At 39.2% G+C, this 23,900-nt stretch overlaps 1 protein-coding gene across 1 annotated transcript in view; it reads left to right on the forward strand.

Moving 5' to 3' along the window:
• The window catches only part of DCDC1 (doublecortin domain containing 1), a 394,396-nt gene that overhangs the window by 160,842 nt on the left and 209,654 nt on the right, over positions 1-23,900 (forward strand). Inside the window, 1 exon segment of the mRNA XM_066360544.1 lies at positions 18,658-18,759. Within this exon segment, the coding sequence (XP_066216641.1) occupies positions 18,658-18,759 (102 nt within the window).

A 23,900-nucleotide genomic window follows, 5' to 3' on the forward strand; every position in this document is an offset into this window, starting at 1 on the left:
CATCTGGAGAGCTTTAAAAACACCAATACCTCTGCCTCCAGGGGCTTTGATTTAATTGACTTGGTTACCTGACTGGGTAGCTCAGTTGGTTAGAGCATCATCCCGATATGCCAAGGTTGCAGGTTCGATCCTCAGTCAGGGCACATACAAGAATCAACCAATGATTTCATATATAAGTGGAACAACAAGTCGATGTTTTTCTCTCTCTCTCTCCCTCTCTTAAATGAATAAATTTTAAAAAATTGACTAATTATGCTGAAGATGGCTTCTACCAGCTTGAGAGTGCTGGATGTTAAATTTTCAGGAATTTTTTGAGCCAGTTAATAAATACAGTCATTGGTAGAAACTAAAGTTTTTAAACTTACAATTAAATAGGTCATATTTAAAACAAATATAATAAATACTTTTTGCTTCCTAATTATTTTATTACATTTTACTGATTTCCTTAAGCTCCTTGAAGTTATTCACACCTATCTGCTTAGTGGAAACTCTGTGTATCAGTGTGCTGATACACACTGATCTATCCCTCCCAAAGTTTATGCTCAGTGATGGCTTGTTGTAACTAGTAATTGGCCATAGTCTGAAATTTGCACATATGGACTAGAGGTACCTTACTGTTGACCATCTAGACTAGGGAATTTGCAAACTAGAGGTTATAAACCAAATCTGCATGTTTTGTTAACAAAGTTTTACTGGCACTCAGCCTGTCTGTTTGTTTATGGATTGCCTATAGCTGCCTTCACATTATAATAGCAGAGCTGGGTAGTGGAGGCAGAGACCATGTGACTTGAGAAGCCTAAAATGTTCAGTCTTTGGTCCTTTTCAGGAAAGTCTGTCAACCCCTGTTCTGACTAAAGTGCTGGAAAAAATGTTTACAATTCAGATTAAATATAAAGGTGTCCAATTTCAGTAGTTGTTACATTGTGAATAGCACAAAAAGTTGAAGTATTCTTCCAGTATATAAAAATTATGATCTGATTTAGAAAAAAATAAAAAAACAAGATCAGTCCTACATATATCTTCCTTATTTCACTTTTGCCTTATTAACATGGATGAAATGTCAATCACACTCAGGGCAGAATTGCATTGTAGGGACACGGTTGAGAACCACAGCAGAATTATTAAAGCAACGTTTAAAACATAGCCAATAGTCACACACACACACACACACACACATTCTCATTCCAGATTGTTGATTAGCGAAATTTTCCCTCTATCAATGTAGAGGAATGTAGGAAAGTCTATCTGTAAAATCATTCATCTCAAAATTAAAGAAAGGGAAGATTTTCTTTTAAACAATATCTACCAGATGAATAATTTTATATTTTTTATTTAGTATTTTTTATGTTTCCTTTCCATGGCATATTTTCAGAGGGAAAAATAGAGATCGAAGACATGGAAAGACTTCTGTGACCAGAATGACCTGAATGACCAGTAATAATAAATGAAGTTACTCAGGTCTAATGTGCTTAGACTCACAGCTAGTCTAAATTCTTTCTGGTGGTTATGTTACCGGCTAGATCACACTGTGTAGGCTGAAATCTGGGGACAGATTTAAATTATTGCTTCCTTCAAACAGAATCTGGGAGGCAACCGATTCTGAAGGTTAGATAGACAGGAACCATATATCCAGGAACATTCCAATAGTGCAAAGGAATGTATTTGTGAAATAACCTCATCTGTTTGAATTTTAATTTCTTTAGGTCTTACTTCTAAACATAGTTCTTTTGGTTATTAGAAATTTACAAAACAGTCAATATTATGTTTTGCTTAAAAAAAAGAGAAAGCTTTCTAATATGATTAATTTCTTTACTTCAGAAAACTGTTAGCGAAAGGAGCCTTAATGGCTTGTCTGTACTCGTAGTTTGTCAACAGCGCTCTCTAGTGGTGGCCACCTTGAATTGCAGTAATAGGCTCCAGGGATGGGAAAAGCTCCTGGGCATTTTCGGAGATCCATTTCCGAGATTCCTGCAAACAGTGTGACTTTCCTTGTGAGAGTTCCCCATTTGTCTTCCCTCTGAGAGCTGGGCCAGGCCTAGGTAAAGGGAACTTTCATTTTCAATCTGCCCTCTCAAAGCTTTTCATTTTCTCATCAGCTCTGATAATGTTAGTACTTTGTTTACATGAAAACTCAGATTGCCTTCAACACAAACTTCTCAGACCATCTCAAATAAAAACAGGATTTGTTGAAAACATATATGGAATTTTATGTTAATGAAAACCAGGAGACCTAGCAGAGTCTCACATGAAAGTGATTACTTTTCCTTATTAAGTTCTCTGGAAGCCCCATCATCATTCCTCTTTGTATCTTTCTGAGCTATTAAATTTGTTGGTTTTTTTTTTTTTTGCAAGTGGTTTTGTCTTTTTATTAAAAATTTATTATTATTATTTTTTCTTTTCCAAGTGAGAGGAGGGAAGATAGAGAGACAAACTTCCACAAGTGCCCCAACCAGGATCCACCCAGCGACCTCTGTCTGTGGCCAGTGATCTGCACTCTTGGGACCATGCTCGCAACTGAGCTATTTTTAGCACCTGAGGTGGATGCTCCATGGAGACATCTTCAGCATCCAGGGCTGATACACTCAGACTTATCAAGCCATGGCTGGGCAAGGGAAGAGAAAGAGAGAGAGAGAGAAAAAAGGGGAGGGGGAAGGAGGAGTGGAGAAGCAAATGGTCACTTCTTCTGTGCCCTGACCAGAAATCACACCTGGCACATCAACATGCCAGGCTGATGCTCTACCACTGAGCCAGCCATTTGGGCCTGTCTTTTTACTTCTTTGTATGTACATGGAGGAAAACTATGGCCTCTTACTCCAACCTTTAGGTTAAAATGGTAATCATCATCTGAGAAGAGTCTCTGTGCCTCCTGGTTCAAATCTTTAAGGAGAGAATCTATTTGGGTCAGTCCAGTCTTGACTAGGTCCCTGACACTAATTCAACTGCCTGTAGCCAGTGAGTGGAGAAAGGTCAGAGTCCTGTGCTGTATCAGGCTCGTAGGGATTAAAATAGAAAGGGAAGTTGGTCATGGAAGGCCAAAGAGATTGACATATTCCTAATTCCTGTATAAAATTAAATGAAATGTTGTAAATAAAGTATTATATATTATTTGTGGTATTTCATTCTCTCCTTTTCCCCAATCTCCACATTGTTGGAAGTCAGTATATGTTTGGAATAATGGCAACAAACCAAAAAAACAGATCTGTGGTTTTCTAAACTAGTTCTCATATCTGAAACAGCCAGATAATAGGACAAAACTGTACCCTAGATTTTAAGAATTGCAAATATCTTAGAATTGAGGGCTTTTTCTGTACTTCTTACATAGGGAGAACTTGCTAATTCAAACTGAAGAGACATTGAGCAAAGGCTATAGTACCATCATTTGTAAATTCCTGAAACCATTTGGATCAGTTCCCTGGCCAAGCACTAAGATCTTGTATGTTGTAGACGAGCTGCCCTTCCTTGGAGCACCAGCTCTAACCCAGTCACTTCAGACTCACTGTGCGCAAGGGCCATGTCTTTTCTGGTTGTGAGCAACTTTATCTCACCTACGGCATGTACTATGCAAAGTGTTAGGTTACATTTCAATAAGCAAGTATATTTTCCATTTATAACTGTAAGGGGTGGCTTGCTAAAACTTATTTTCCTCCTTTTCTATTCATTTTGATCTTAGATATGATAAAAATGAATTGTGGCCTGATCAGGTGATGGCGCAGTGTCACATTGGGATGCAGAAGACCCAGTTTTAAAACCGCGAGATCACTGGCTTGAGTGCGGCTCATCCATCTTGAGTGTGGGCTCATCAGTTTGAGTGTGGGGTTGCTGAGTTGAGCGTGGGATTGTAGACATGACCCCATGGTCACTGGCTTGAGCCCAAAGGTTGCTGGCTTGAAACCCAAGGCCACTGGCTTGAGCCCAAGGTCTCTGGCTTGAGCAAGGGGTCACTCGCTCAGCTGGAGCCCTCTGGTCAAGGCACAGATGAGAAAGCAATCAATGAACAACTAAGGTGTCACAACATAGAATTGATGCTTCTCATCTCTCTCCCTTTCTGTCTGTCTGTCCCTCTCTCTGTCAGTGTTTCTATCACTAAAAAATAAAAAAAATGAATTCTGATGATCATCTAATTTGCTCTATTTGATGACTCTTATCAGTCTGTTGAATATATGTGTAAGCTCATGGCTCAGTTTCAAGAACCAAAATAACTGACTGTAATCATCATCATTTTCTAGAGCATTGGTTCTCACCAGGAGCTGGATGCGGGGTGTGATTCAAAATTTCCTGAGGTGCTTTTTCATATTGTATATGGTTGCTTTCACTTCTTCACTGACCTTCTCATCTTCATCATATATTTCACTGATGATTTAAAAACAGCAGCTTTTAGTTAGGTTTAGTGTTAGAAGATCACTTCTTAAAAGGACATACTTTCTGTGCTTCATATTGCCTCGGTCTCATTTTGGAATCACTGGGCATAATACAGTACCAGGTTTAAATGCACAGATAAGATAAAGAGCTGAGAACAGCCTAAGTTTGGATGTCTGTACCACCATGAGTAAGTTCCTTGTTAAAAAAAAAAGATGAAACACATTAGAGAAATTTAGAAGAAAGCTCTATATACCCGTAATCATGTCTGCTGTATGATCATCCTCACCTTTGCACATCATTTCCATATGCACTCATGTGCCTCTATTGTCCCAACCACAGCGTGGGCTTTTTTTTTTTAATATTCTGGTACATTCTCTTGCAACATAGCACCTTTAAAGTGGATGAGATTTCTTATTGTTTGTATCTTTTAGTCAAACTCAACGTGCAACACACTTTACGAAGCTCTTCAAGTAACAGCTTTTTGGAGCAACTGCTTACTCTTCCAAATCTTCTCTGACCCCAGATTCCTTGTCACTGCCACCACCCCCAGCCGCTGTGAGAACATCTGCTATGGCCATGGCTCAGTGACTTCTGCCTCCCCAGTCCTGTTCTTCCCCTGCAGCTCCTCCTCCTCTTCATCCCCATGGAGATGCTGTCAGAAACGTTAGCGTTTCCCTGGGAGAGCAGGAAAGAAAGGCCTGATAGGAAAGGGCATTAGCAAATCCATAGGGGATGGTGGGTGGAGAAACTGGGAGGAAGGTGGGTGATCTGACACAGCATTGATGAGCGGGAGTGTGGGATGTGTGAGTAGGAGGGAGGAAGCACAGGGGAGCGAGTGGAAAATGGGTACAGGCACGTCCTTTCAACTGGAATTAGTGCTTTTCACACACAATTGGCCAACGATGCTCGGTGGGTTGTCTTCCGTTTGCTGCCAGTAGAGGCAGATCGGGTTTCGGTGGGGCTTAGAGCTTGTAAAATTAGGCGAAGAAGGGCCTGAAAGTGGGTATTTATGTAGAATGACAGAGTAAATCACAATAAATAAATGAAGACTTGGAAATTTGGATCTTTTCCTTCTAGACCTTTTTTAAGAACCTTTTCAGAAATACTTACGTAGAAATACTCCCTAATTGCTTTCTGGCCTCCCCTCCCCATCTGTGATGTTCTCTGGCTCTCAGCAACTTCTGGCCTGTTAGGAACTGGAGTAAGTAAGGGTCCTGAAGCTTCATCTCCATTGATGTCACGTGAGTCCACTCTGGCTGTGAGCAAGGGAAATATGGTGGAATTGAGTAACCTGGATAAAAAAATTCAGAGGGCCATGGTTTGGTTTTGCTAGACTTTCTTGCTTTATACTGTTTTCTTACAGCATAAAAAAATAAAGATTTTTTTATGGTAATTCACAAATTGATTTTTTATTTTTATTTATTTTTTGATGGAGACAGAGGGACAGCTAGAGAGAGGACAGATATGAACAGATAGACAGAAGGGAGAGAGATGAGAAGCATCAATTCTTTGTTGTGACACCTTAGTTGTTCATTGATTGCTTTCTCATATGTGCCTTGACCATGGGGCTACAGCAGAGTGATTGACCCCTTACTCAAGCCAGTGACCTTGGGCTCAAGCCAGCAACTATGGGGTCATGTCTATGATCCCACGTTCAAGCCAGTGACCCTGCGCTCAAGCTGGTGAGCCTGCACTCAAGTTGGTGACCTCTGGGTTTCGAAACTAGGTCCTCTGTGTCCCACTCCGATGCTCTGTCCACTGCGCCACCACTTGGTCAGGCACAGATTTATTTTTTTAAAGAGTGTCTATGTCCAGCCTGACTAGGAGGTGGTCAGTGGATAAAGCATCGGACTAGGATGCAGAGGACCCAGGTTTGAAATCCCAAGGTCGCCAGTTGAGCACAGGCTTATCTGGTTTGAGCAAGGCTTCTCATCTCTCTCCCTTTCTGTCTGTCTGTCACTATCTACCCCTCTCTCTGTCTCTATCTCTGTCACACACACACAAAAAGAGTGTCTATGTCCAGCATGTAGTTCATCCTTTGGGTAATATGCATCTAACAATTTTTATTCTTCCAATGACAGAAAAAAACAATTTTAAGTGAATAGTCTAATAGAGTCATTATCACATAGATATTTTCATAGGCACTGTGCTGGGTATGTGGGAAGATGTCAAGAAGCCTGGCAGGTCTTGTTGATCCAAGCCCATGATTTTTTCATAGAATTAGAAAAATGTTATATATCTTGAAGGCAGTAAGACTAATGTGTAAGTCTTCTTAGCTTTTTGCAATTTCATCATTTTTAATTTACAGACATGTTTATAGTTAGAAAATGGGGGAATTAGGTTGATGACAGAAAAGAAGGCTAATTTTTATCCCTAATACCTTTAGGCCTTTCCTATGCTTTGGACGCTTGAATTGGCTCACCCATTGACACAGGAGCACCATGAAACCATCTGAGATTTGCATTCTATATTGTGGCCATTTTTAAAAAGTTTGAATTCCTCTAATCCTATGTATTAATAGTGAGTTTATTTAAATACTTAGGAATCCATAGAACAATTACGTATATAGAAGGATATAACTGAGGTCAATTATCCATAAAGTTGTGGAAAGATTTACTTTTTTGGATGTCCTTGTCACTGTTCTGCATACTTATTATGTCCTTATTTCTAGTGTATATTCCTTGATCTTTGTCTCTCCGTTTAACTGTTTTTCCCACATATGTTTTTAGAACAACTGAACTGCTACGGTATTTGAGTAAACAGTGGGAAAACAAATTTAGGGTATGTCTTATGGATAAGTAGTAAAACCTGCCAACTTTACATTCATTTTCAAAGGATTTGTTGGTAGAGTAGAAAAGTTGTGATATGGCTGTGACTTCAAGAAAACATTCAGTAAATGTTGGGCAAAATGTGAAAGAGATAATTGATTTTCATGAGTGGATTTTATCCTAGTAGGTAAATGTTGGACTGTTTATTTTAAAAGGAAAGAAATTTAAAATGTCTTCTAACACCTCGCAGGACAGCTATTAGCAGCGAGCATGGAAACCTCTGATCTCCCCTTCTTTCCAGCGATCTGTTCCATTCTGCTTTCCTTTTCTCTTTTCTTTTTGTCCACCTGTGGCCTCTGGAGGGGAATATGCCAATGCATTCACCCCAGCCTATTTCCTGACAGACACCAGAAGCCAGGCGTAAATCTTTGTGTGCAGGAAGATACAATCTTCCTTTCCTAGACCTGCTGAAGGGAAAAACTGCGTCTGCATCAAAGTCAGGGGAGAGCAATTGGTTGGGACATCAGCTCCCACGCAGAGCTGGTTGTAATGAAGCAGGCTTTCCCTGTGCAATCCTGACAGTCTAGAAGGTGCCCAGAGAATTGCCAGGTGGGCTGTCAGCAGGGAAGGTCCACGGGCCAGAGCTGGATTACGGTCCCAGCAGTTACCCAGACTAAATGCAACCACTGAACCTTACTGCTGTAGGCACACTCTCTCGCGGGGAGATTGTCCTTCTCCATAGCAGCTAATTTGTTTTTACCTCTCAATTAGCTTTTTCACAGAGTGTTTGAGATGCTCAAGTCGCTGAGATTCTCTTCCTACATATGCTCCCGTCCCCTGGATTACCCACTGACATCTATGTTAGCCCCACTCACTGTGAATATTATCAAGTCAATTCATTTGAACGTGGAAATGAATGCGGATTTTCTAGTAGTGCAAATGAAGCGAAGCATTTACACCTACTTAAGATTCTAACTACACTTCTGATCATGGTTTAGGATAAAAATAGATTATTTCTTAAAATGAAAATGTATTGCCATACCTAGTAAGCTTTTGTGTAGGTTTTAGTTACCCAGAGTACTCATTCATATTAGGAGGGAAATTATATTTACAGGTATATTTAATATATAGTTTTTTGTTGTTGTTGTTTTGTATTTTTGTATTTTTCCGAAGTTAGAAGAGGAGAGGCAGTCAGACAGACTCCTGCATGCGCCTGACCAGGATCCACCCGGCATGCCCACCAGAGGGTGATGCTTGGCCCCTCTGGAGCGTTGCTCCACTGCCACCAAAGTCATTGAGGCAGAGGCCATGGAGCCGTCCTCAGCACCTGGGCCAACTTTGCTCCAATGGAACCTTGGCTGAGGGATGGGAAGAGAGAGATAGAGAGGAAGGAGAGGGGGGGAAGGGTGGAGAAGCAGATGGGTGCTTCTTCTGTGTGCCCTGACTGGAAATTGAACCCAGGACTTCCACATGTTGGGCCAACACTCTACCACTGAGCCAACTGGCCAGAGCCTTTGGTATATTTTAATAAGAAACTGAATTGCATTAAAAACACATGCTCTATTTAAAGATGAGTATCTGACCTCCGAGGCTAAGAATTTGGGGAAGTCTGACGATTCAGTTCATATATAATCCCGTAATGTTTATTTCCCCCAGTAATATAGAATTTAGTGAATATGAGCATGTTTTTCTCATTAAAAAAAAAAAAAGAAACAAAAGCCTTTACTCTCTATGAGAAGAAATATATTAAGCCCAGGAATTTTCAGAGATTTTTCACCTTACCATGTTCTGGTATGTTATACATCATATTAGACTCAGCTACACACAAGACCCATATACCTGGTGTTTTAATTCTGACTAATATAAACTTAGGCCTTAAATTAATTTAGAAAAAACGAGCTCTTCATTCTATTTTTCCTTGAGATATTCTCATTTTATTATAAAAGGCGTATTAAAATTACTGAGCTTAGGATATGACATGTCAGTAAATTCACTTTGCCTCTGTCTTCTAGATAGCTTTGAACATTTTCATGTATTGAATTTAGTGAGAATTGTAATTAGATACAAAAAGAATATTTTTGCAGAACTATTCGCCTTGTTTTTGAAATTTTCACTCCGTTAATAGACACAGAAAAATAGGATGGGGGAGAGACATTTAAAAAATTACAACAAAACAATGAATATACCTTTAAATGCTTAAAGTGGGGGGGGGGGGAACGCAGACCCCCTCCCAGGGTGACGGTGAAGCTGATGAGGGCCATCTATCAGAGTCTCCATTCTTGGCCTCTCATGGCTCTTCCTCAGCTCCAACCAGCAACCCCCCAATTCAGGCTGTCAGGTACCCCAGATTCTCACTGCCACCTTTTTTTTTCAAAACTTGCACTTAGGAAATACGCATGCCACACTTTCTTTCCAGCTAAGAGAGTTAAATTTTTTTTTTCTTAGATCAAAGTGTTTTCTTGGAATCTACCATATTAAATAAATGAAAGTAAGATCTACCCTGTTCGAAGCCAGGAAGGTGGCGGCCCCACAGCCTCACGCACAGTTTTAATCTCCTGCTCGGGACTAACACCCTCACTCCCACGCCCTAGCCACCAGCCACACTGACCCCAGGCTCTCTGGGGGATTCCAGAGAGCTAGGACTGAAAATCACACCCTCAGAGGGTCAATAACCAATGAGGCTGAATATCATTTGCTCTGTGGTGTTTTAATTATGACAAAGAAGTAAATCCTCAGCTGGAATTCCAGGTATTGGTAAGGTGTGGGGGAGATGTTCGGGCACTCTTCCGGCCCACCCCTAAAATCTTCTCCCGCAGACAGAGACCCCATGAACATCTGAACGGGGGGGGGGGGGTTCTGCCACACCTTACAGAGGACATTCACAATGTCTCTTTTAAAATAAATTATTTTGTTAAGTACACATTTTCTGGGCTTTAAAAAAATGTTACTTGATTTTTGGTCCAGGTATCATTTAGATTGATGAAATTTAACAATTATATAATTTGTTTTTATTTAAATACATTTTTATTCCCTGGGACAAACTATGTATACTGGCTCCTTATGTGTTAGATGGTATTTAAAGACATCCTGTTAAGCATTAAACACTTTTTCTTGTATGTACTATAGTAACATACTAATTCGTTACTTGATTTTCACTGCCTGAATCCCGTCATTTTAAGATTTGCTATGTTATTATTACCTTATCTAAACATTAAAGTTAGACATGTTTACTGTTTGATATATGATGTATTATACATTTGTTAAAATATATAAAATGTGGTATTCTTAAAACTATCTTGAGAGTTTGTAAAGTGGAAAAACTAATATAGTACAATACATTTATTTGATTTAATGTATATATAATTTTCATTCAGTTAGAGTTGATTTTCTCTCTCCAAAGATAACGTTGAATTCTGATTGAATAAAATTTTTTTAATTAGCCAAAAATATTACTAATTAGTTTTTTACATAAGAAAAATATTTTATTATTTAACTTTCATGTTCCTTGACTTGAGTAAAAAAATAAAATAAATTTGTAGAAACAGGGTAGAATGGTGGTTCTAGGGCGAGGGGGTATAGGAGATGGGGAGATGTTGACCAAAGGGCACAAACTTGCAGTTGCAGACGAGTGGGTTCTGGGAATCTCCTGCACGGCACCGTGATGATCGTCGGCAATACTGTATTGCACACCTGGAAGCTGTTAAAAGAGTAGATCTTAAATGTTCTCAGCACAGAAAAAGAAATGATAACTAGGTAACATAACGGAAGTGTCAGCTAACGCTGGTAGTCATTTTGCAATATATAAATATATCAAATGGACATGTTGTATACCTTAAACTTATACAATGTAATATGTCAGTTATGTCTCCATAAAGCTGAAAAACAATCATAGGACTTGATTTTTAAAGTTCTCCCTGCCTCTATGAATAGATCTGCCCAGAGTGAGTCACTTAACCGTCTTGGGACTCACATGTAAAATCGGGTTGCTCTGAGCATTGAGTGGTTGAGCGTGTGTGACAGAGCATCCTGCACTCTGGGTGACTGTGCACGTAGCGGCTGCCATGTTGCACTGTCAGGATTCCCTCTTCAGGACTAAGACACCTACCCTCCCATTGTCACAGCTACGTCCTTCTTAGACTATTGCCCTTGGTGTAAAGGAGCTGCTCATTCTGAGGGCAACCTGCATCTAGCATTTGGTTGTTGTGTGGTACAAAGGCATGGCTCCTGGCTTCCATTCTGAGGAACTCTGAAGGGCCATCCCTGCTCTAGAGCTCCCCCCAGAGGCCTCTGCTGCAACTGCACAGCAGCCCCCTCCCCCTGCCCAGTCCTGCTTCCCTCCCTCCCTCCCCAGTCACTGTGGCTCCTGAGAACGCTCCCTGGGAAACTTCCAGAAAGTAAATCTTGGTCTCAGAGTCTGTTTTCTGGAAACCCTAATCCAAGACAAAGTGTCAGTTAACCTTATTTCTCCATATCTAATTATACCCACCTGGAATATGCAAAATAGTTTTGGGTGACTGTTTTACATTCCTTTTCTTCATCAGATCTCTAGTAGTAAATCCTGTTACTGTTCAGCATCCAACTTTGGGCAACACACTGCACTGTCATTTTCCTATTATTGCCTCTTGACAGCATTGCATCCTGAGCCATTTTGAAGCTTAGGTGTTTGGCCTTCCGCTCACGCACAGAGAGCTTCCAGGGTGGTCTGCCTGGCAGTTACAGAGAGTTTGGGAATAGCTTGCTGCTCCCCCACAGTGTGCCCTTAACCAGACTCGAACATTAAAGGCTGGATAATAGCACCGAACTAGACCTTATCCACATCCTTAAATGATGTCATAAGCTTGATGCCACACAAACTCATCAAAGAGCCACATTACCTCAAAACTCCCCATTTAGGTCGTCTTTCCTCATACAAGTTAAGTTTCGGTCACTGTCCCTATGAAATAAATTCTTTTAGTATTTTGTTGATGTGTTTCTGTCTTCACAAATACTGCATGTGAACAGTTATTTAGTCTGATTTATTTACACCCATAGATGTAGACATCCTGTTTCAGAAATATTAGATTAGCTACAAATGTGATTTCCCAATCTTGCTAATCAATAAATAAAGCAACTAATATTACTCTGTAGTGAACAACAGAAGTGGACTGTTTTTCACCATGCTCATTGTGCATAATATGTAAACATAACACTTTGGTTTGAGTCACTATTATCCACCCTTTGTATGACCTTTACTCCCTGTAGTCTATTCTCTGCCCATCAGCCACAATGATCCTTTAAAAAATGTAAGTTAAGCCCTGTTACTGCTCTGTTTCAAATCCTGCAAAAACTCCCCATTTTGCTGTCGACCCCTGAACCCTCAGATCTCCAGTTATTCTCTGTCTCTATCACGCTGTTGCCATCACACTGGTCTCCTCGGGTCTCCTGGAACATGCTGGCACATCCCTGCCCTGGTGTCTTTGTTCTAGTGGCCCCTTCTGCCTGCAGCGCCCTTCTGCCAACTGCCTGCCTAGCGTACTTTCTCACCGTTAAGTCTTCGCTCAGATCTGCCCTCTCTTGAAGGCCTATTCTGATCACCTGCTTCATATGGTGGCCGACACGCCCATCCCACTCCCTGATACCACACCCTAGATTCCCTGCCCTGCTGTATTTTTCTTCGCTGCATAGCACTTAGCACCTTGAAAACCCCCAGAGGTACATGTCTCATGATGCTAATGACACTTCAGCTTCGGGCCCCTTTCTTGCATGAGGCCCTCAGAATGTGTACACATGCCTGCGTGTTTCTGTAAAATTCAAAAACATAATATATTTTTATTATAATTCTTTGAGACCATTGTCTGTTCCCACTTCAACTTCCTCTCATGTCAAGCTTTTCCATATGGTCAAAGTCACTACAGGCATTTTTTAGCTCTGGAAAAGGGGGAATTGAGTTGGGCATAGTAGAAGGTAATTAGTGGTCCGCAGTCACCTCGCTGTATAGCTCCAGTAGTGCTCGCCATCCTGGTTCCTGCTGGCCAGAGTGTTGCTTTCTGACTGTGCCTGACACCAAAAGTATATGGGTGTTGGAGGAAAAACATGATGTGAAATAAGCAAAACCAACTAAGGTGTGAGACATTCTTCCATATCTTATAGTGCATATTTCAAAGAAATCTGATTAAGGTTTTCCCGAACTTGATATCAATCCTAGAATATGTTTATGAAATGACAAAGTTATGAAGTCAAGGGTTTTTGTAATCAATAATAAAAAATATTGTTGATTAATCATGCAAGAAGGAATATGGCATTATTTTTCTATTCTTTCTCTCTTTATAGAAATAATATAAAATTACCATATAAAGAGGTGATCAAAGACTATTCAGCCCTGGCCAGATTACTCGATTTGTTTGAGCTTTCTCTCGATATGTGAAGGTTATGGGTTTGATCCCCAGTCAGGGCGCACACAGGAACAGATCAATGATTCTGTCTCACTCCCCCTCCTCTATTTCCAAAATCAATTAAAAAATTTTTTACAGTTCAGCTAAAATATGTACAATGGATAGCTAATTAACAAAAATATTTTGTGACTTTTTCTGAATTTTGTAACATTTTTATTATGTGAGTTTTATAATATGTGTAAATTATTGTGATATCTTTATTCATTTTAAATAAATATTTTGTAGGTAGTTTCCTCTTCAGAATTTTGCATTATTTTGTGAAGAAGGCCCTCCAAACTGTATAAACTTCAGGCCTCACAGACCTGCTGTGCATGGCCCATGTTCTGTGATTTCTTTTCTTGTTCTGTTACTTGGTCTACTGTAAACTCCTGAGCAGTGCTTGGCACATGCTATGAACTCAATAAATATTTGATGAATGAATGAATCAATTAACACTATTAAGATGAAACATTGCTATGAATCCAACTTCATCTTGCTCAAGAAATGGCACTATTGACATGAATGAAAGTAAAAAGCCTGTAGTTTATGGCAAACACTCCTCCTTAAAACTCTGTACTTTGCATAACTAAGGATATAGAAGTTAATTCCTATCTGTAGGTATGTTCTTCAGTAGACATTTAGCTAGCATGTTTTTCAAGAGGTTCTGGATAATGAAAAAAAATTGGGGGTCTATTACCTTACTCCTTGGGACCCCAGACTAGCCTCAGCGGGCCTTTTACCTCACCCAGCTGCAAGGCTGAGCCCTCGATTTAGTGCTGTGGGGAGGGGAGGCTACGCAGAGAGCAACTGGGAAGCTAATACAACAGTCGGTTTTTCTTAAGTCAGGGATCAGGCAGCAGGAAAATAAAAGTGTAGACTATTTCTCACTTTCTTATATCCAGTCAGTCATAGAAACTCTGTTTACATAGCTCTCTTTGTTTAGACATTGGACAGTAGAAATCAAAATACTTCTTGTGCAAAGGAAGAAAGAAGTAAATATAACACTTGGATTTTAAAAAATGGGCATAGTAATACAAACCTTAAAAACCAAAGCTGGGCCTTAAGAATAGCAGACTCTCACAGGAATTTTTTTTAAAGCTTTTCTTTTTTTAAGATTTTTATTTATTCATTATGGAGAGAAAGAGAGAGAGAGAGAGAGAGAGAGAGAGAGAAGAGGGGAGGAGCAGGAAGCATCAACTCCCATATGTGCCTTGACCAGGCAAGCCCAGGGTTTTGAACTGGCAACCTCAGCATTTCCAGGTTGACACTTTATCCACTGCACCACCACAGGTCAGGCTCACAGGAATTTTTATTTCTGTAGGAATACAGAAAAAAAAATCTTTATATGAATGAATGGTGGAGGTCAGCCTTCTTTCACTTCAACACCTAAACTTTTCACTAAGCATTAAAATACCTGTTTCATTTTTGAGGACACTTTTCTAGACATAGAAAGGAAGAGTCATTAGCAGGGGCGGGGAAAGCAGGGGCGGGTGATGCTGCAGGCGATGGCCCAGTCTGGTTCGCTTTCTCAGTTTGGCCGTTAGCCCTCACACTCCCGTTTTCTAGAATGTAATTTGCTGCTCTCTGATTTCATGTCTAGCAAGTCTTGACAAAGGAACATCAATAAGTTCCTCAAACGAAGCTTTTGTCAACATTAACCTTGCAGAACGCATGTGGCCTAGAATTGTGACCATCATCATCACTTAATGTCTGTCTGCTGTGATGGCTGAGACAGTAAGAGTCTCTTCCTACTTGGTTTCCCATAGCTTTGCTGGCCATGGTTAGGTTTACAAAGTTCCTTGCAAAAGCAGAGAGGTTTCCTGCTTGGAACTGTTTCCTGTTCTGTATCTCTACTCAGAAAAGAGATTTAAAACAACCCCGGTAATAACAGATATTACAGCATGTGCAATATGACCATAAGTGGACAGCTAGCTGTACACCTCCCCGCCCCTGGACTATCAGTAAAAAGAAAAGCTCTAAGAGGAGAAAACCTACAGTTCTTGAACACTAGTTCTCCTTATTTCTTTTTAATCCTCTCCCTCCTCCCAATTTTTTTTGGTCTACAGCCTGAGGAAGTGCTATGCTACCAAAGCCCAGTGTTTCCCAAACCAGGTAAGGATTAATTATTATTTTATTTATTTATTTATTTTTATTTTGTTTTGTCAGAGACAGAGAGAGAGTCAGAGAGAAAGATAGATGGGGACAAACAGGGAGGGAGAGAGATGAGAATCATCAACTTTTTGTTGTGGCATTTTAGTTGTTCATTGATTGCTTTCTCATGTGTGCCTTGACTGTGGGGCTACAGCAGAGTGAATGACCCCTTGCTCAAGCCAGTGACCTTGGGTCCAAGCTGGTGAGCCTTGCTCAAACCAGATGAACCTGCGCTCAAGCTAGCGACCTCGGGGTCTCGAACCTGGGTCCTCTGCATCCCAGTCTGATGCTCTATCTACTGTGCCACAGCCTGGTCAGGCAGGTGACATTGATAAATCAGGGTACATATGTTCAGAGAAAACATCTTCAGGTTATTTTGACACTTGATTATGTTGCATACCCATCACCCAAAGTCAAATTGTCTTCCGTCACCTTCTATCTGGTTTATCAATGTCACCCCATTAAAATTAATTTAAAATAGTGCTAACAACAATAAAAAAAATAAAATAAAACAGTCTCAAAGTACTGTTCTTATTGTCTTTAGCTGTGCAGAAGCTTTTTAGTTTGATATAGTCCCATTTGTTTATCCTGTCTTTTATTTCACTTGCCCGTGGAGATAAATCAGCAAATATATCACTGCGAGAGATGTCGGAGAGCTTACTGCCTCTGTTTTCTTCTAAGATGCTTATGGTTTCACGGCTTACATTTAAGTCTTTTATCCATTTTGAGTTAATTTTTGTGAATGGTGTAAGTTGGTGGTCTAGTTTCATTTTTTTTGCAGGTAGATGTCCAATTTTCCCAACACCATTTATTAAAGAGGCTGTCTTTACTCCATTGTATGCTCTTACCTCCTTTGTCAAATATCACTTGCTCATAAAGCTGTGGGTTTATTTCTGGGTTCTCTGTTCTGTTCCATTGATCTATATGCCTGTTCTTATGCCAGTACCAGGCTGTTTTGAGTACAATGGCCTTGTAGTATAACTTGATATCGGGAAGTGTAATACTTCCCGCTTTATTCTTCCTTTTTAAGATTGCTGAGGCTATTTGTATTCTTTTTAATTCCATATAAATTTTTGGAATATGTGTTCTATATTTTTGAAGTATGTCATTGGTAATTTAATTGATATTTCATTGAATTTATAAATTGCTTTGGGTAATATAGACATTTATATGATGTTTATTCTTCCTAACCATGAGCATGATATATGCTTCCACTTGTTTGTATCTTCCTTGATTTCTTTTATCAATGTTTTATAATTTTCTGAGTACAAGTCTTTAATCTTCTTGGTTAAATTTACTCCTAGGTACTTTATTTTTTTGGTTGCAATAGTGAAGGGGATTGTTTCCTTAATTTCTCTTTCTGACAGTTCATTGTTGGTATATAAAAATACCTCTGATTTCTGAATATTAATTTTATATCCTCCCACCTTGCTTAGAGGTCCAGTAGTTTTTTGACTAAGGTCCAGTAGTTTTTTGACTGAGACTTTAGGGCAGGGGTCCACAAACTACAGCCTGCAGGCCCCTGAGGCCATTTATCCAGCTCCCACCGCACTTCCAGAAGGGGCACCTCTTTCATTGGTGGTCAATGAGAAGAGCATAGTTCTCATTGACATACTGGTCAGTTTGTTGATTTTAATTTACTTGTTCTTTATTTTAAATATTGTATTTGTTCCCATTTCTTTTTTACTTTAAAATAAGATATGTGCAGTGTGCATAGGGATTTGTTCATAGTTTTTTTTATAGTCCGGCCCTCCAATGGTCTGAGGGACAGTGAACTGGCCCCCTGTGTAAAAATTTGGGGACCCCTGCTTTAGGGTTTTCTATATACAATATCATATCATCTGCAAATAATGATAGTTTTACTTCTTCTTTTCCAATTTGGATGCCTTTCATTTCTTCTTCTTGTCTGATTGCTGTGGCTAGGACTTCCAGGTCTATGTTGAATAAGAGTGGTGAAAGGGGGCACCCCTGCCTTGTTCTTGATCTTAAGGGGATTGCTTTTAGTTTTTGCCCATTGAGTATGATGTTGACTGTGGGTTTGTCATAGATGGCCTTTATCATGTTGAGATATGTTCCCTGTATTCCCCCTTTGCTCAGAGTTTTAATCATGAATGGGTGCTGGATTTTATCAAATGCTTTTTCTGCATCTATTGAAATTATCATATGGTTTTTCTCCTTCCTTTTGTTTATGTGATGAATCACATTGTGTGATTTGCAAATATTGTACCAGCTTGCCTCCCAGAATAAATCCCACTTGATCATGGTGTATGATTTTTTTCATATATTGCTGGATGAGACTGGTTTATTTGGATGCTTTTGACCAGAATGTCTGTGAGCATTTGTTTTTCAGCGACTATTGCATAATGCAACGTTATGAATTTTATCTCGTTTCTCAACCACTTGTTGCATACATGCAGTTAAAATGGATGGCTTTTGTCATACTGTTATGCAATAAACATGTCAAGTTGAATTTCCTTTTAGTGACTCAAAAGACAACCTGTACACTGATATATATTTTACATAGAAATCAACCATTCCTCACATATTTTGTGTTTTTCAAGAAGAACGAAATGAGCTAGTTAGTTGGTCACTAGCTGACCTTTCTCCGATGCTTGCCACACTGAAGCACCCAGTGTCATCAGTGATTCCCCTGTTAATGTCCATTTCCATCTCTTTTAAGATTGTGGGGAATGCTGGTCAGTGTAAAGAAATGGAAACCACAAGGAGAAACAAGGGACTTTCCCTATGCTATTTTCATCCTGTTGATTTTCATTGCAAGTTATGTGCACGTGTTTCTACAGGAGGGCCTTGATTTCATATGCATGGCTTGCAGGAGACTCCCCACTGTGCAAAGCCGGGACTATTTGTGTTTGTATATATATGTATGCATATGTGTACATATGTGTTTGTGCATGCATTTAATTTTTTTTTTTTGCATGCATTTAATTTTGAATACGCTTGTTTTTCAGATATTTGAAACTGGTAAAGACACTGGAGAAATCTCTATTTATGTCAGCAAAAAAGATCTCGGGTCTTACAGGCCAAACCAAACTGGCGGCATGATGGAAAAAGTGAGTTTACTGACCGTATATTTATGACTCTAAGTGACCTTCAAGATACTTGTAGTTAATTTAGATCATTACATCTTTAAAGTTATTTAGAAAAGATCAATCATTGGCTGCCCTCTATATATTGATAGATTGACTTTAGTTCCTCAGGCCCTCAGTTTTAGTATATTAACTCCAGTCTCTTACTGAATAGCTTCTGAACCTTCATTATGCTTGTATTAGGAAATCTGTCTACTTTGGATTCCAGGATTGCCCTCTTGTTAATACTTTGCAAAGAAGTGACATGATATGCAGTGGCGGGTCTGTTCTGGGTCCTGGGTATTTCCAAGGTCTAGACCCAGAGCCGCTGGCATGCAGCTTTGCTCTTCTCCCACACTCACTGGGAGCAAGTCTCGTTAGTGTTTCTTAGACACTCTTACCTTTGCCTATTTTCCAGACAATTGGGATGTTTCTCAGGCAGAATCAATGTGTTCAGGGTCTTTATTTTGGGTCTTTGTCTTGTATGAAAAGACTCTGAATGCACCCCGCTGTTTACAAATTGGGGTTATGCGTCCCAACACAAACCAGTGTTGGGGGCTCTGTTGCACAGCTTTCATTTAGAAACCTGCTCCTTTCTTCCCCCTCTTCAGGTCCGTACACTTAGACTTACCTCTCCCTGGTGGCACCTGTTACCTGGCCTTTCCAGTCGGTCACAAAAGTTGCATAGAATTAGGAGACTCTTATCTGATCATTAGTTAGGCCCAGAAGAGATGGGAAATACTACCTTGGTTGATCAGAGAGAGAAGGCTCAAGAGCCTTGGCTGGTTTCCTTTTCACCATTATATCCCTGACTGTGAGACACCATGATACAGAAGTCTTCCCAGAATGATCTACTTGTCTTCTCATTTTTACATTAGGATATTTTACTCTTTGGTTCACATTAAAATTCAAGATGGCACTTACACTATTTTACACAGAAAGACATTACTCTGTAGAAAGTTTTTGTGTTGGCTTACGGCAAGCTGAAATGGACTATTCTTTGCTTCTATATGCAAGTTAATCTGGGGGAGGCACGCTTCAGTCAGGAGCATTATAAAGGTCTTATGATACCCAGGGATATCTGTTCCCTTGGTGCATATCATCTCAGTCACTCGCCTCAAGTGTTTCACATTCTTCTCAGGTCCCTGAACACATTCTGATCCCGAGAAGTCCTGGTGATGATAGCTTTAAAGATAAATGGGTGAAGATGATCACATTTTTTGGTCACCATATCTGAGCCCTAACCAATGACCTAGAAATGGAAGGCATGGAGACCTTTACCTCCCAGATGTTGTTGAACCTTCACCTTTGAACACCTAGAGGCAGTCTGTCACTAAGTTGAGAAAACAGAGATTGCAATGCATGTCCTGTGAGAGTGATTTGGTTAAGTGCTCAGTGTGCACACTGCTCCCTGCTCCACCACTCCTGTTCTTTGTGTGCACATTGCTCTGCTGGACTAGGTCGTGTATCTTTTATATCTTTCACTTTTACAAGAGAGGTGATGCCTGTAAAGCAAAATCACTGTGATTTAAAAAATGAGCAGCATTACGTGTGTTTCCAAAATAATAGCACAGTTGCAAAAAACAAGCTCAATGGCTGAGGTAAACACAAAAGTAAACGTAGGGTTTTGTGAATACAACGTACAGATTTTCAAAACATGTCTATAGTTCCTATATATATTTAGATTTTTTTTTGGTTTTTTTGGTTTGTCTTTTTATTATAATTTTATTTTTTTAATGGGGTGACATCAATAAATCAGGATACATATATTCAAAGATAACATGTCCAGGTTATCTTGTCATTCAATTATGTTGCATACCCATCACCCAAAGTCAGATTGTCCTCTGTCACCTTCCATCTAGTTTTCTTTGTGCCCCTCCCCCTCCCCCTTTCCCTCTCCCTCTCCCCCCTTCCCCCATAACCACCACACTCTTATTAATGTCTCTTAGTCTCACTATTATGTCCCACCTACGTATGGAATAATGCAGTTCCTAGTTTTTTCTGATTTACTTATTTCACTTCGTATAATGTTATCAAGATCCCACCATTTTACTGTAAATGATCCGATGTCATCATTTCTTATGGCTGAGTAGTATCCCATAGTGTATATGTGCCACATCTTCTTTATCCAGTCATCTATTGATGGGCTTTTTGGTTGTTTCCATGTCCTGGCCACTGTGAACAATGCTGCAATGAACATGGGGCTGCATGTGTCTTTGCGTATCAATGTTTCTGAGTTTTGGGGGTATATACCCAGTAGAGGGATTGCTGGGTCATAAGGTAGTTCTATTTTCAGTTTTTTGAGGAACCACCATACTTTCTTCCATAATGGTTGTACTACTTTACATTCCCACCAACAGTGGATGAGGGTTCCTTTTTCTCCACAGCCTCTCCAACATTTGCTATTACCTGTCTTGTTAATAATAGCTAATCTAACAGGCGTGAGGTGGTATCTCATTGCAGTTTTGATTTGCATTTCTCTAATAACTAAAGAAGATGAGCATCTTTTCATATATCTGTTGGCCATTTGTATTTCTTTCTGGGAGAAGTGTCTGTTCATGTCCTCTTCCCATTTTTTTATTGGATTGTTTGTTTGTTTGTTGTTGAGTTTTATGAGTTCTTTGTTTATTTTGGATATTAGGCCCTTATCTGAGCTGCTGTTTGAAAATATCATTTCCCATTTAGTTGGCTGTCTGTTTATTTTGTTATCAGTTTCTCATGCTGAACAAAAGCTTCTTAGTCTGATGTAGTCCCATTCATTAATTTTTGCCTTCACTTCTCTTGCCATTGGAGTCAAATTCATAAAATGCTCTTTAAAACCCAGGTCCATGAGTTGAGTACCTATGTCTTCTTCTATGTACTTAATTGTTTCAGGTCTTATGTTTAGATCTTTGATCCATTTTGAGTTAATTTTAGTACAGGGGGACAGACTGTAGTCCAGTTTTATTCTTTTGCATGTGGCTTTCCAGTTTTCCCAGCACCATTTATTGAAGAGGCTTTCTTTTCTCCATTGTGTGTTGTTGGCCCCTTTATCAAAAATTATTTGACTATATATATGTGGTATTATTTCTGGGTTTTCTATTCTGTTCCATTGGTCTGAGTGTCTATTTTTCTGCCAATACCATGCTGTTTTGATTGTCGTGGCCCTATAATAGAGTTTGAAGTCAGGTATTGTAATGCCCCCAGCTTCATTCTTTTTCTTTAGGATTGCTTTGGCTATTCGGGGTTTTTTATAGTTCCATATAAATCTGATGATTTTTTGTTCCATTTCTTTAAAAAATGTCATTGGAATTTTGATGGGAATTGCATTAAATTTGTATATTGGTTTGGGTAATATGGCCATCTTGATTATATTTATTCTTCCTAACCAAGAACAAGGAATATTCTTCCATCTCATTATATCTTTTTCGATTTCCCTTAACAATGGTTTATAGTTTTCATTATATAAGTCCTTTACATTTTTTGTTATGTTTATTCCTAGGTATTTTATTTTTTTTGTTGCAATCGTGAAGGGGATTATTCTTTTGAGTTCGTTCTCAAATGTTTCATTGTTGGCATATAGAAAGGCTATTGACTTCTGTATGTTAATTTTGTATCCTGCGACCTTACTGTATTGACTTATTGTTTCTAGTAGTCTTTTTGTGGATTCTTTGGGGTTTTCGATGTATAGGATCATATCATCTGCAAAAAGTGATACCTTTACTTCTTCTTTTCCGATATGGATGCCTTTTATTTCTTTGTCTTGTCTGATTGCTCTGGCTGGAACCTCTAGTACCACATTAAATAAGAGTGGAGAGAGTGGACAACCCTGTCTTGATCCTGATTTAAGGGGGAAAGACTTCAGTTTTGTGCCATTTAATATGATGTTAGCTGATGATTTATCATATATGGCTTTTATCATGTTGAGATATTTTCCTTCTATACCCATTTTGTTGAGAGTCTTAAACATAAAATTGTGTTATATTTTATCAAAAGCCTTTTCTGCGTCTATTGGTAAGATCATGTGGTTTTTGTTCTTTGTTTTGTTGATATGGTGTTTTACGTTAACTGTTTTACATATGTTGAACCATCCTTGAGATTCTGGGATGAATCCCACTTGATGTTTGATAAAATTCACTGGTATAGCCGTCTGGGCCTGGACTTTTATTTTGGCGGAGGTTTTTAATGGTTTTTTCTATTTCTTCTCTACTAATAGGTCTGTTTAGGCTTTCTGCTTCTTCTTGACTCAGTCTAGGAAGATTGTATTGTTCTAAGAATTCATCCATTTCTTCTAGGTTGTTGAATTTAGTGGCATAAAGTTTTTCATAGTATTCTATAATAATTCTTTGTATATCTACGGTGTCCGTGGTGATTTCTCCTCTTTCATTTTGGATTTTGTTTATATGAGTTCTTTCTCTTTTTTCCTTGGTAAGTCTTGCCAAGGGTTTGTCAATTTTGTTGATCTTTTCAAAGAACCAGCTCCTTGTTCTATTAATTTTTTCTATAGTTTTTCTGTTCTCTATTTCATTTATTTCTGCTCTGATTTTTATTATCTCCTTTCTTCGGCTGGTTTTGGTTTGTCTTTGTTCTTCTTTTTCTAGTTCCTTAAGGTGTGAAGTTAAGTGGTTCACTTGGGCTCTCTCTTGTTTGTTCATATATGCCTAAAGTGATATGAACTTCCCTCTTATCACTGCTTTTGCTGCATCCCATAGATTCTGATATGTTGTATTGTCATTTTCATTTGTCTGTATATATCTTTTGATCTCTGCACTTATTTCTTCTTTGACCCATTCATTTTTTAAAAGTATGTTGTTTAGTTTCCACATTTTTGTGGGATTTTTTCCCTCTTTTTTGCAGTTGAATTCTAGTTTCAAGGCTTTATGATCAGAAAATATGCTTGGTACAACTTCGATTTTTCTGAATTTGCTGATGTTGTTTTTGTGTCCCAACATATGGTCAATTCTTGAGAATGATCCATGTACACTGGAGAAAAATGTATACTCAGTCACTTTGGGATGAAATGTCCTGTAGATGTCTATCATATCCAGGTGCTCTAGTGTTTTGTTTAAGGCCACTATATCTTTGTTGATTCTCTGTTTGGATGACCGATCTAGCGACGTCAGCAGTGTATTGAGGTATCCAAGTAT

This window comes from Saccopteryx leptura, chromosome 1, assembly GCF_036850995.1.
Source record: "Saccopteryx leptura isolate mSacLep1 chromosome 1, mSacLep1_pri_phased_curated, whole genome shotgun sequence".
Classification (NCBI taxonomy): Eukaryota; Metazoa; Chordata; class Mammalia; order Chiroptera; family Emballonuridae; genus Saccopteryx; species Saccopteryx leptura.